This window comes from Primulina eburnea, chromosome 15, assembly GCF_022965805.1.
Source record: "Primulina eburnea isolate SZY01 chromosome 15, ASM2296580v1, whole genome shotgun sequence".
Lineage (NCBI taxonomy): Eukaryota > Viridiplantae > Streptophyta > Magnoliopsida > Lamiales > Gesneriaceae > Primulina > Primulina eburnea.
In genome coordinates this window covers 28,115,664-28,127,695 of record NC_133115.1, presented here as the reverse complement: position 1 = coordinate 28,127,695, position 12,032 = coordinate 28,115,664, and the positions used below count along the sequence as shown (strand labels likewise).

Below are 12,032 nucleotides of genomic sequence, written 5' to 3'. Positions count from 1 at the left end.
ACTCGACTATTTATTTTCTTTTAAAATTGAAAACATGCATACTCGAATCTGAAATTTTAAAGTTTGAAAATAGCCCACTTACATTATATATTGATTGCTAAAACGTGGGTACTCGGCTTCAGGATTTGGATCGCTACTCGTTCTTCGATCGGGAGGTGCCTCGGCTTAAATTTTTGGACGGTTTAGAGACGATTTTTCAGCAGGGTTTCGCCTTGGTTTTCAGCTCAAATTTCGAGAATTTGAAGGGTGGGGAATGAGTGGGGTGATGGGGTATTTATAGGTGGAGGGAAGGGTGTTAAATATGGTGTTCAAATCATACCATAATTTGCATAATCTCTCAATATTTGACTCTCATTCCCTTGCCATAGATGTTGATTCATCTTCCATATTTCGAAAATATATCTACTTAAGTTAGGAGATTCACACTCTAATCCAATGGTCTAGATTAATTCGAAAAATCTAGGTTACCCGATCCAACGGCTGTGGTGCAATGTCTTGATGATTCTTGTCCAAGTTAACCAAGCATATAATCCTCACCAATCTTGGCATTTATCCTAGGGAAATTTTCGAAATTCTTGTATCATATTATACCTTAATTCTTCAACTTATGTAATATTCAACTCTTGCAAGAAAATCTCCTTCCTAATTTTCGAAAATTGTATGCTTAATCACAATATATCACTATAATATTGCATGTCCAATAGTATCTCCACATATCCCATAAAATATTCTCCCATGCACAAAATAAAATCTCATGCTAACATTTTCTTACAATTATTTAATTATAATGTGGATAAAATCCGGTCCTCACATTGAGCGTCGGAAAGGCTACGCAGGGACACCCTCCTGGTTCATCTTCCAACGGTCTTCTTCGTGATTTCAGGGTCAGGGAAAATTTGAAACCTGCGTTGGATTAGTGTCATTTGCTGGAGTCAGACCCTAATTTTCAATGTGTATAACAATTCTAACATTTATCCTATTCACGGACTAAATTGTCATTTATAATAATTTCTTCCTAATGGGATCATTTCAACCACAAAAAAATTGAAGCCAGAAATGATACAAGATGCGAAATTCCCACCAATAACAAACAAGATCATGAACCCAACCACGTCAAGAAACACAGTATCCTCTCTTTCATCCACTCTCCCATTATATCTCCATGCACAAAACAGAATCTAGTTCTCCTCGATTTCAGTTTCTGCTACAATGGGGTGCACTTCATCCAAGAGAATCGAGGACACAGTGGTGGTACCCTACCGTCCATCGCCAGCAAGCTTCTCCATCTTCGACGTCTATGCAATCGAGGAGCCATGGCTTAATCATCCCGAGACAGACAATGAGAAGAAGCCCTCTCACGTGCCGGCTCCCATTCTTGAGAAGCTCAACGCCTTCGAAGAGTCCCCCCGCACGTGGGACGAAGTCAGCAAGGTGTTGGAAGACCTGAAGCCTAAACTCAGCACCACACTGCTACCGCCACCCCCAGTGCCGCAGAAGATACAGGAAACCCGTCCCTCCGCACCGAGGGCACGGCCGCTCCGGCGCAAGAGCTTTTCCTTCCACACGCTGGAGGAGCTCGAGGCCAGAGCTAATTCTTCCAAATCAACCACGCAGACACCAAAATTTGAGTTCGAGAAATCCAAGACACCAAAAACCTATTCCCAAAACGGTGTCATAGCAGCGGGCGTGCCTAGATCCTTGAATGAAAACATGTTCATCGTCAGAGACAAATTCGAGAAAGAACAAGAAAGGAAATCATCCGGCTCCGTGAAGCGCTAAAACTTGAGCAACTTCCCGGCAATCCCCCCCTCCCGGCCGACCCGGCGCCGGGGGCGGAACTTAGAAATTTCGTTAAGAGGGACTATAAAGTTTACCTGAAAAAATGTATCGATACAAAATTAATGGACGAACTTCGCTCCAATATTATGTTAATACTTTAGTATTTTAATCTATATATCTTATAAGTTTTGTTTTTTGTTTTTTTGAAAAAAAAATCGATACCAATATTGTTAATAATAATAATAAAAAAAATTTGTTATATTTGTTTCCTATGTTTTATTATGTTAATTCTATCTAAGTTCAACGTAGATAAGTTATATTTTATAATAATCAAATCTTAATTACTTTGAAATTGGGTTAATGAATAATTTGTCTTACTTTTAAACTAGAATTTTCAAAATCTAGTTTAAAATCGTTTTATGTATGTATGTATGTGTATATATAAGCGTCAAAAATAGGGCAGTCTAGCCTAGATATATGGATCCACCACTGCCGACACGGTGGACGTACAAGGACTAGCACAAGTTCCGGTAGTTGACGGAAACTCACCAGGGCGATCATGTTCGACTAGTGAGCGAGGGTGGAGGAGGTGATGAAGTTTATCGAAACAGGTCAATTAGTTCGCATATTGAACTGGGCACGAGTCGAGAGAGGATCGGGTCAAGTCGAGTCGGGTGTTGAGAGCAAGATTTGTGACATGGTTGAAGTGTGGAGGTATGGTTGGGGACAAGAAAGAGAGGTGTGGAGAGTGTAAATAAAATGGATTGGCTAATTTTGCATGTGTGATATCCAAGATGGATGTATGATCAAATTAATATCAGGTTTGAAAGTCTCGCTATTCATTCAATATATTGACTTTTAGCAGCATTCTTAGCTGCTCTCTCATTCAACTCGTAGTATCTGACTTGAGCATCGGAGGGGCTACGCCAGAACATCCTCCTGACTCCTTTCTAATGGTCTCCTTCGTGATTTCAGACCTAGAGCGAATTCGAGATCTGCATTCGGGCTAGCGTCACATGTAGGAACCAAATCCTAAATTTTCAGTGAATATCACTTGAAGCCATATGTGAGAAGACTTGAGCTGAGACGTACAGATGGTAGGCCGAAGAGGAAGCAGAAAAACTAACTCAGCATCGTCACATCCGCAGACGAGACCCAACAATCTCATCCTGAGACGAGACATGAGCAACCTCGTCCTGAGACGAGAGCCAAACGAGGTCCTGAGACGGAAGCCGAACAACCTCGTCCTAATGAGCATGTGGGGAACCCGATCTTGGAACAGTTAGGCAAATTCATTAACAAAACAGTAGACGAGGCCATGAATAGGAACCAAGAGTCTATGTTTGCCGAAGAACATGTCAGTCGCCAGGAACGAGAGGAGAATGTTGAGGGCTATCATAGCAGGGTTGAAGAGACGCGACCCCTCCCAAGTGGGGAGAATCCGGAGATGGAGGATATGTGGAGGGAGATAAGAATGTTGAGGAAAACAATGGGAAACAGAGCTCCAACGCCCAAGAAAGAGAGTCTTTTTTCCCCGCCATTCTGGAGGAAGGCTTCTCCCAAGTTTTCGATAATCAAGCGTGGGAGAGTACGAAGGGCGTACTGACCCAGAATAACACTTGAGAAGATTTGAGAATGCAGCTTTGCTACATTCAAATGGTGTTAGGTGCAGGGTGTTTTTGGGTACGTTGGTGAGGTCATCTCAACAATGGTTTACTACACTGCAACCCAACTCCATACGGGCTTTCGAGAATTTTTCCAGAGCCTCCTTGCACCAATTTGCTAGTAGCAAGAGGTATCAAAAAAATTACCTAAGCCTGTTAGTGATGAGGCAACATGAAACAGAAACTTTGCGAGAGTTTATCCAGCGTTTCAACAATCCAGCGCTGGAGATACCAGCGACTACTCCTGATATTATGATCAGTGTCTTTACCCAAGGATTGAGAGGAGGAGAATTCTTCAAATCACTAGTCAAGAAACTTCTGTTGAGCTATGATGATCTTTTAGCTCGGACAGAAAATTACGTGAATCTAGAGGATGCAGAACGGCACAAGAGGATGGAGCAGGAACTTAGGGGAAGTAGGGTTGAGAGAACGGATGAAGAAGATAGGAAGAGAGGTGCGGGTGAGAGAGAAGAGGATAAAACTAGAGGTAAAGGACAATTATCATCTCACGTTACTTTGAATAGGAATGGAGATAAGGTGATAGAGGTGGGGGAGACAGAAGGGCAGGTAGGAAAAATCGTAGGGGGTTGAAAATGTGCTAGATTGTCTTAGCTTGATAGACGAGAAGGATACTCATCCAGGAGTCACCCAAGGTCTCGCCCGTCCCCTAGGCGAGGTCAAGGCCTTCCCTGGATAAACCATGGGGTAGTAGAGCTGAGAAAAATGTCCCTCGAGAGCCTGCCGATCCAAGGAGGAGAATTAACGAGTATAACTCTCTTACGAGACGAATGATTCATATGATCTCGGGAGGTGCTACCGATGGAAACTCCGGGCGAGCTCGGAAAGCACACAAAAAAAGGTTGGAGAACTTTGAGATATCCAAGGATGCAGAATTACCACAAGATTTCATCATCGTTTTGGACCGGAAGACCTCCGAGGCATTGTAGCTCTACATAATGATGCCTTGGTGGTAGCGGCCATCATTTCCCATTACGGCGTGGTAAGGATCTTTATTTAAAATGGAAGTTCTGTGAATATCTTGTTCAAGGAACGTTGGATCAGATGAAAGTGGAAGGATTTGAGTTTGATCCAGTCTCTACCCCTCTGTATGGGTTCGTGGGACAGGTCATTCAGCCATTGAGTCAAATTGTTCTTCCCTTATCCATGGGGAGTGATCCTCGGCGGGTAACCAAAAAGATGATAATTCCTTTACAGTGGTAGACACTCCATCATCGTGTAATGGAATCTTGGGACGGCCAGCCCTAAAGGATTATAGAGCCGTAGCTTTCACTTATCATCATAAGCTTAAGTTTCTCGTGGGAAAAGAAGTTGGAGAAAAGTCGCACGTCGGTGTTATGAAAGGGTAGTGATAGAGGAGGGAAAAAGAATGCTTGTGGAGGTTAACATGATTAGGAAAGGAAGAAGCGGGTGACTAGGTCTTGAGGAAGGTATAAGAAGAGCAGAGAGGAAAATTGGACCCAAAGTTGGAGGGTCCTTTCAAAGTGGTCGAGAAGCTTAATTATGGAGCCTATTACTTGGAAAATGCGCAAGGCAAGGCTTTAAAGAGGCCTGCATTGCTTACCACCTAGAAAATATCATTCTTGATTTATTTTTGATGTATTTCATTTTTGAATATGTCCTATGTAATCAGTTAAAATTCAATAAAACTGTTATAAGAAAAGCCTTTTTGCGTTGATACAAAATTCACCAAATGAAAAACAATGAAAACGATTTCACGGTGAAAGATTGAAGAAGAATGAAGAAATCAGAGAAGCTTTCATTATCACGAAGGAAGTGAGAATTATACAGTAGGTCCTCTATTTATTGCATGTGTTCCCTTGCCTTTCACAAGTCAATAGAAGAATTAGTTTTTGGCCTAACTAATTCTCCTAACACTCGTTGGTTACAGTTAGGTGGTTGGCTTCCTTTATTGACTCTTCATCAAGTCTCTTGTGCCTTTAAAATCTCGGCCACCACCTCAACAATTCTCCACCTTGGCTAGATTTTTCCATTTTCCAAATGCAGCAGCTTCACACAGTGCTTGAACTTTGTTCCTGACAAAGTTTTGGTCATCATGTCCGCGGGGTTTTCATTTGTTGATACCTTCTCCAACTTCACTCTTCCTTTTGCAATTATCTCTCTTACAAAATAGAGTTTAATATCAATGTGTTTGGTTCTTTCATGGTAGACTTGATTCTTTGCTAGATGGATTCCACTTTGACTATCACAGAATACTCTTGGGATCACACCTTTGTCTTCCAAATCAGTGACCATCCCATTCATCTAAATAACTTCTTTGATAGCCTCTGTGACTGCAATGAATTCAGCCTCCGTGGTTGATAGTGACACTGCATGCTGTAGGTTACATTTCCAGCTAACCACATTCCCATGGTATTTAAACACATATCCAGTTAGAGATCTCCTTGTATCGAGACTCCCCGCGTAATCTGCATCCACAAAGCCCTTCACTGTTTCTGAGTTTCCTTCCTTTCTTTTATACAACAATCCCATTTTTGATGTTCCCCTGAGATACCTGAAGATCCATTTCACAGCCTTCCAATGTTTCTTCCCTGGTTTGCTCATGTAACGACTTACCAAGCTTACTGCATAAGCTAGATCCGGGCGTGTGCAAACCATGGCATACATGAGGCTCCCTACAGCATTGGAGTATGGAATCCTTTCCATATACCGCACTTCCTCTTCAGTCTCAGGTGAGTCTTTATGTGACAGTTTGAAGTGTGGTGCAGATGGAGTTAATACTGACTTCGATTTGTCCATATTGAATCTCTTCAAGACTTTCTCAATATCACCACTTTGAGAAATGAAGATTCTTCCAACATGTCGATCTCTGTTAATTTCCATCCCTAGTATCTTACTAGCATGCCCCATATCCTTCATTTCAAACTCACTTTTCAGCAACTCTTTCACCATCTTAGTATCAGATTTGCTCTTTGATGCAATTAGTATATCGTCGACATAAAGTAATAAATAAATTTCAGTGTGCTTATCACTTCTTTTATGATAAACGCAGATGTCATGTTCACTTCTTTTGAAGCCTATTTTTAGCATAAAAGTATCAAATCTTGCAGACGCCATTCTTGATGAAATCAGATGATTGAAGCGGATGATCGTAACCTGGCTCTTGATGCCAATTGTTATAAGAAAAGCCTTTTTACGTTGATACAAAATTCGCCAAATGAAAAACAATGAAAACGATTTCACGGTGAAAGATTGAAGAAGAATGAAGAAATCAGAGAAGCTTTCATTATCACGAAGGAAGTGAGAATTATACAGTAGGTCCTCTATTTATTGCATGTGTTCCCTTGCCTTTCACAAGTCAACAGAAAAATAGTTTTTGGCCTAACTAATTCTCCTAACACTCGTTGGTTACAGTTAGGTGGTTGGCTTCCTTTATTGACTCTTCAACAAGTCTCTTGTGCCTTTAAAATCTCGGCCACCACCTCAACAAAAACTAAGTTCTTCTATTAAGTTCATGGATGCTGTTGTATTATGAGTGTGATATGAATTAAATTTTACCTACTTGGTCTACGCTTAGTAGAAGAGAAAGGTGGAGGAGATTGAAAATTAAATTTTACCTGCTTAGGGCACGCCTAATAGAGGAGAAGGTTTGAGGAGACTGAAAATTAAATTTATCTACTGAGGCTAAGCCCAGTAGAGGAAAAGAGGAGGAGAGATTGAAAATTAAATTTTACCTACTAGCTAGGGCTGAGTCTAGTGTGGAGAAGAGTTTAGGAGATTGAAAATTAAATTTACCTATTTAGATTGCACCTAATAGAGGAGAGGGGTTGAGGACACTGAAAATTAAAATTTACATATTGATACTGAGCCTAGTAGAGGAAAAGAGGTGGTGAGATTGAAAATTAAATTTTACCTACTTAGGCATCAATCTCCTCAATCCATCTCCTCTACTAGGCGTGCTTAGTAGAGGAGAAGATTTGAAGAGATTATAATTTATTATTTTTCGGCTAAGGCATCGCCTAGCAGAAGAGTCAGAAGGTGAGGAAGCGGAAATTTATTATTTTTATTCTAAGGCATTGCCTAGCAGACAAGTCAGAGGGTGAGGAGATAAAAGTTTTATTTTTTTGTTAAGGCATCCCTAGCAGAGAAGTCAGGAGTGAGGAGGTGAAACTTTTATTTTCTTGCTAAGACATCATCTAGCAGAGGATTCATGGGGTGAGGATGTGAAACTTTTAATATCCGGGCTATGCCTAGTAAAGGAAAAAATTTTGAGAGATTGAAAATTATATTTTACCTACCTAGGTTGCGACTAGTAGATGAGAAAGGTTGAGGAGATTAAAAATAAAGTTTACCTATTTAGGCTGCACCTAGTAGAAGAGAAGGGTTGAGGAGATTGAAAATTAAATTTTACCTAAGTAGGCTGCGCATAGTATAGGAGAATGGTTGAGTAGATTGAAAATTAAATTTTACCTACTTAGGCTACGCTTAGTAGAAGAAAAGAGTTGACGAGACTGAAAATTAAATTTTACATACTTGGGCTATGCCTAGTAGAGAAAAAATGTGAGGAGATTAAAAATTAAGTTTTATCTATTAGGGCTATGCCTAGTAGAGGAGAAGAAGTGTGGAGATTAAAAATTAAATTTTACCTACTTGGGCTATGTCTAGTATATGAGAAGAGTTGAGGTGATGAAAGTGAAATTTATATTTCTCCTACCATGGCTTGGCCTAGATAGAGGAGCTTGAAGTGAAGAGGGTGAGTGTTAATAATTTTACTACTAAGGCTGAAGCCTAGTTGTGAGGCCTGGGGTCAAATTGGTTGGGGGTGATCACCGGTGCCATGAGGTTGCACAGACAATGAGCGGCTCCCGATAGACTTCTAAGAGAAATGAAGATGAATGAATATCGGAAGGAGATGAAATCCAAAAATTTTAGTTGTAGTATCACTGGTACTACATTCACAAAATCTTATTGCAAAAATAAGATGAATGAACATGAATGAACCTCATGTTGCTAGCTGAATATTGAAATAATTTCTGCGGCTTGTTACACAAACAGTCGCACAAAATTTTAGTTGTAGTATCACTGGTACTACATTCACAACTAGGCTTCACAAAATGGCTCATTCACAAAATCTTATTGCAAAAATAACATGAATGAAATATGAGGTTCATTCATTCTTATTACAAAATCTTATTGCAAAAATAACAAGCCTAAGTCAATAATGAATGAAATAACATGGCTCATTCACAACTAGACATTATTTTGCTAGCTGAATCTGATGCAAATAATAAGAAGGCAATTAAGACTTCGAGTCAGCCAGCCTCTAAGATCTAAGCTGAACCATCTGTTGACCAGTCAGGGTTGAAAAACCAATCGGAACCACAACCATCTATGGCAGTAACAGCTCATCAACCACCCTCATTTTCTGTTTCAAAACCTGTTACGGAATCCCCTCATCAACCAAGTTTTCAAACCACTAGAGATATTCCTTCAGTTGAGACCTTAATGAATTCTCTCCCTCAACAAACTCAAGCACTTGCTTCTCCTAAATGTTGATGTGGTTTTGAAAACTCAAGCACTTGTTAAAATACCCGACGTTGACAAAACGGGGAAGCTGGTCAGAAAAAGGATTCGGTATTTAAGGAGGATGTCACGCCCCGGGACGGGGGTTGGTTGACACCGGCGTTGCTCTCAAATTTACATTCGAAAACAACAAGCCTCGGAGTACAGAATTCATAAACCAGTCTTTTATTCATAATACGAAGTAAATCAATTGTCTCTTACAACCCTGATACTGATGTTTTACAGCGGAAATGTAAAACTAGACATCATAACATTGCCTTAACTGATACAGCGGAACTAACATAACATAACATAAACTGAAAACAATAATCTTCTTCACCAGCCCCAGAACTGGATCTGCTCCTCTTCTTCTAGCCTTTCTTCATCGTTCTTATCTGGAATGGTTTGGTGGGTGAGTGATATGGTTGTCACTCAGTAAGCGGGGGCGGGAATAACTCCCAGTTTTCGAACATCATTTTAATACAGAAACCGTAATACAGTAATATACAGAAAAACTCGTATTTCATAACATAAATCAGAATTCAGAAACTTCAGGTTTCATATCAAAAATCAGAATTGGTAAGCACTGAACACGTTAGTTAATTTCATGGCTAAACTGATATCAGTCCCCTATATGTTCTCTCCTCTAAGGGGTGAGGCCAGAATCAGAATCAGAATTCAGAAATGTTCAGAATATATATTCCTACCATTAGTTCACTAGGAAGTTTCAGTGCTTCAAAATCATATATCAGAAATCATGCAGAAACTGAACTTTAAAACAGAATTATCAAACAGATTTCAAGATATTTATATATAAGCCCGGTTACAGTAAATTGCTAGAGTTTCGGTTGAAGTCTACTGAAATCTGCTTGCCTCGCTACTGGATTTTATTGCTTCGAAATTGCACTCTCTTAGCTCTAATTTCAGGTGATAACTCAAGGTTTTGGTAAACCAATTCAGGTGTTTGAGAGTGATATTTATAGGCAATGTTTCTGACTGTTAGACTCTCAATTAATGGCCATAATCTGCCATTAACAGCCTTTATTCCATGTTAATGCTTCAGTTACAAGTCTAAGCTGAATCAGTAACTGACTGCTGCTTCTTTCTCGCTCTTCTGCTGCTGCTGATTTTTCGTTCTTCTACTGCTGCTGCTGGAAAAATACATGTCTGCTGGAAAAATACCAGCTTCTGAATATTATCTTCTGCTGGAAATTTTGCATTGCATGCTGAAATGCTTTTGCTGGAAATTCGGGTTCTCACATCCCTCCCTCCTTATGAAAAGTTTCGTCCTCGAAACTTGGCTATACTTGATCTTCAAAGAGATAAGGGTATTGTTCTCGCATCTTTTCTTCCAACTCCCAAGTAGCTTCTCTTTCGGTGTTATTGGACCATTGTACCTTGACATATGGAATAGTTCGTCGCCTCAGTACTTGGTCTTTGCTATCCACAATTCGAATCGGAATTTCTTCATACTTCAGCTCTTCATTTAGATTGCTCTCAACCAGAAGTGGTCCAGCTTCCAGTATATGACTTGGATCAGGAATATATCTCCTCAGCTGCGAGACGTGGAATACATTATGAATTCTTGACATGTCGGGTGGAAGTGCTAATCTATAAGCAAGCGTTCCCACTTTCTCAAGAATTTCAAATGGTCCGACGTATTTAGGATTCAATTTCCCAGCCTTATTGAATCGGATTACACCCTTCATGGGTGACACTTTCACATATGCCTTCTCTCCAACTTCGAATTCAACAGGTCTTCTTTTCAAGTCAGCCCAACTTTTCTGTCGATCTTGTGCAGCTTTTAGTCGCTCTTTGATCATAGCAACTTTATTCACTGTTTCTTGGATCAGTTCAGGTCCAACGATGGCTTTTTCTCCTACTTCATCCCAATACAGTGGTGATCGACATTTTCGTCCATACAGAGCTTCGTATGGTGCCATTTCAATGCTGCTGTGGTAACTATTATTGTATGCGAACTCGATTAAGGGCAGATGTTCGCTCCAATTGCCACTGAAGTCTAGAGCACAAGCTCTCAGCATATCCTCAAGGGTTTGAATGGTCCTCTCAGTTTGGCCATCGGTTTGAGGGTGATAAGCCGTACTAAGGGTAACCTTGGTTCCCATAGCTTGTTGAAAGCTCTTCCAAAATCGAGATGTAAATCTAGGGTCTCTGTCTGATAATATGCTAGCTGGTACTCCATGTAACCGCACGATCTCATTCATGTACAATGTGGCTAGCTTGTCCAAATTATAATTCATGCGGACAGGTAAGAAATGTGCAGATTTTGTGAGTCTATCCACGATTACCCATATTCCGTCATGACTTTGTCTCGACTTTGGTAAACCAACTACAAAATCCATGGAAATATGTTCCCATTTCCATTCCGGGATTTCTAATGGTTGAAGAAGTCCACCAGGTCTTTGGTGCTCTGCCTTGACTTGCTGACACACGTGACACTTGGAAACGAATATTGCCACGTCTTTCTTCATTCCACTCCACCAAAAATTTCTCCAAATCTCTGTACATCTTGGTACTGCCCGGATGGACTGAAAATTTCGACTTATGTGCCTCAGACATTACTTCTTGTCGAAGATTATCGATGTCTGGTACGCACAATCGTCCTTTCATCCACAAGGTTCCTTTGTTATCCATCTCGAAATCTGGTAATTTCCGTTCTTTAACTTGCTCTTTTAGTTTCACCAAAGCGGGATCTCTATCTTGACTCATCTTGATTGTCTCTCGAAGACATGGTTGTGCTGAAAGTGATGTCAGGATCACCTTACTCATATTCTTTCGACTTAAAGCATCTGCTACTTTGTTGGCTTTGCCTGGATGGTAGCTTATTGTCAAGTCGTAATCCTTCATGAGTTCGATCCATCGTCTTTGTCTCATATTTAGTTCTTTCTGAGTGAACAAATATTTGAGACTTTGGTGATCGGTGAAAATTTCACACTTGGCTCCATAAAGATAGTGTCTCCAAATCTTTAGTGCGAATACCACTGCAGCTAGTTCAAGGTCATGCGTGGGGTAATTTTGTTCATACGG

The 12,032-nt window shown here is 40.4% G+C and overlaps 1 protein-coding gene across 1 annotated transcript; it reads left to right on the top strand.

Annotated features, from left to right (window-relative positions):
- Window positions 1-1,209: 1,209 nt before the first annotated feature.
- On the top strand, window positions 1,210-1,779 carry LOC140815607 (uncharacterized). Its single transcript, XM_073174683.1, has one exon. The coding sequence runs from the start codon at window positions 1,210-1,212 to the stop codon at window positions 1,777-1,779; it is 570 nt and encodes a 189-aa protein (XP_073030784.1).
- Window positions 1,780-12,032: the final 10,253 nt, after the last annotated feature.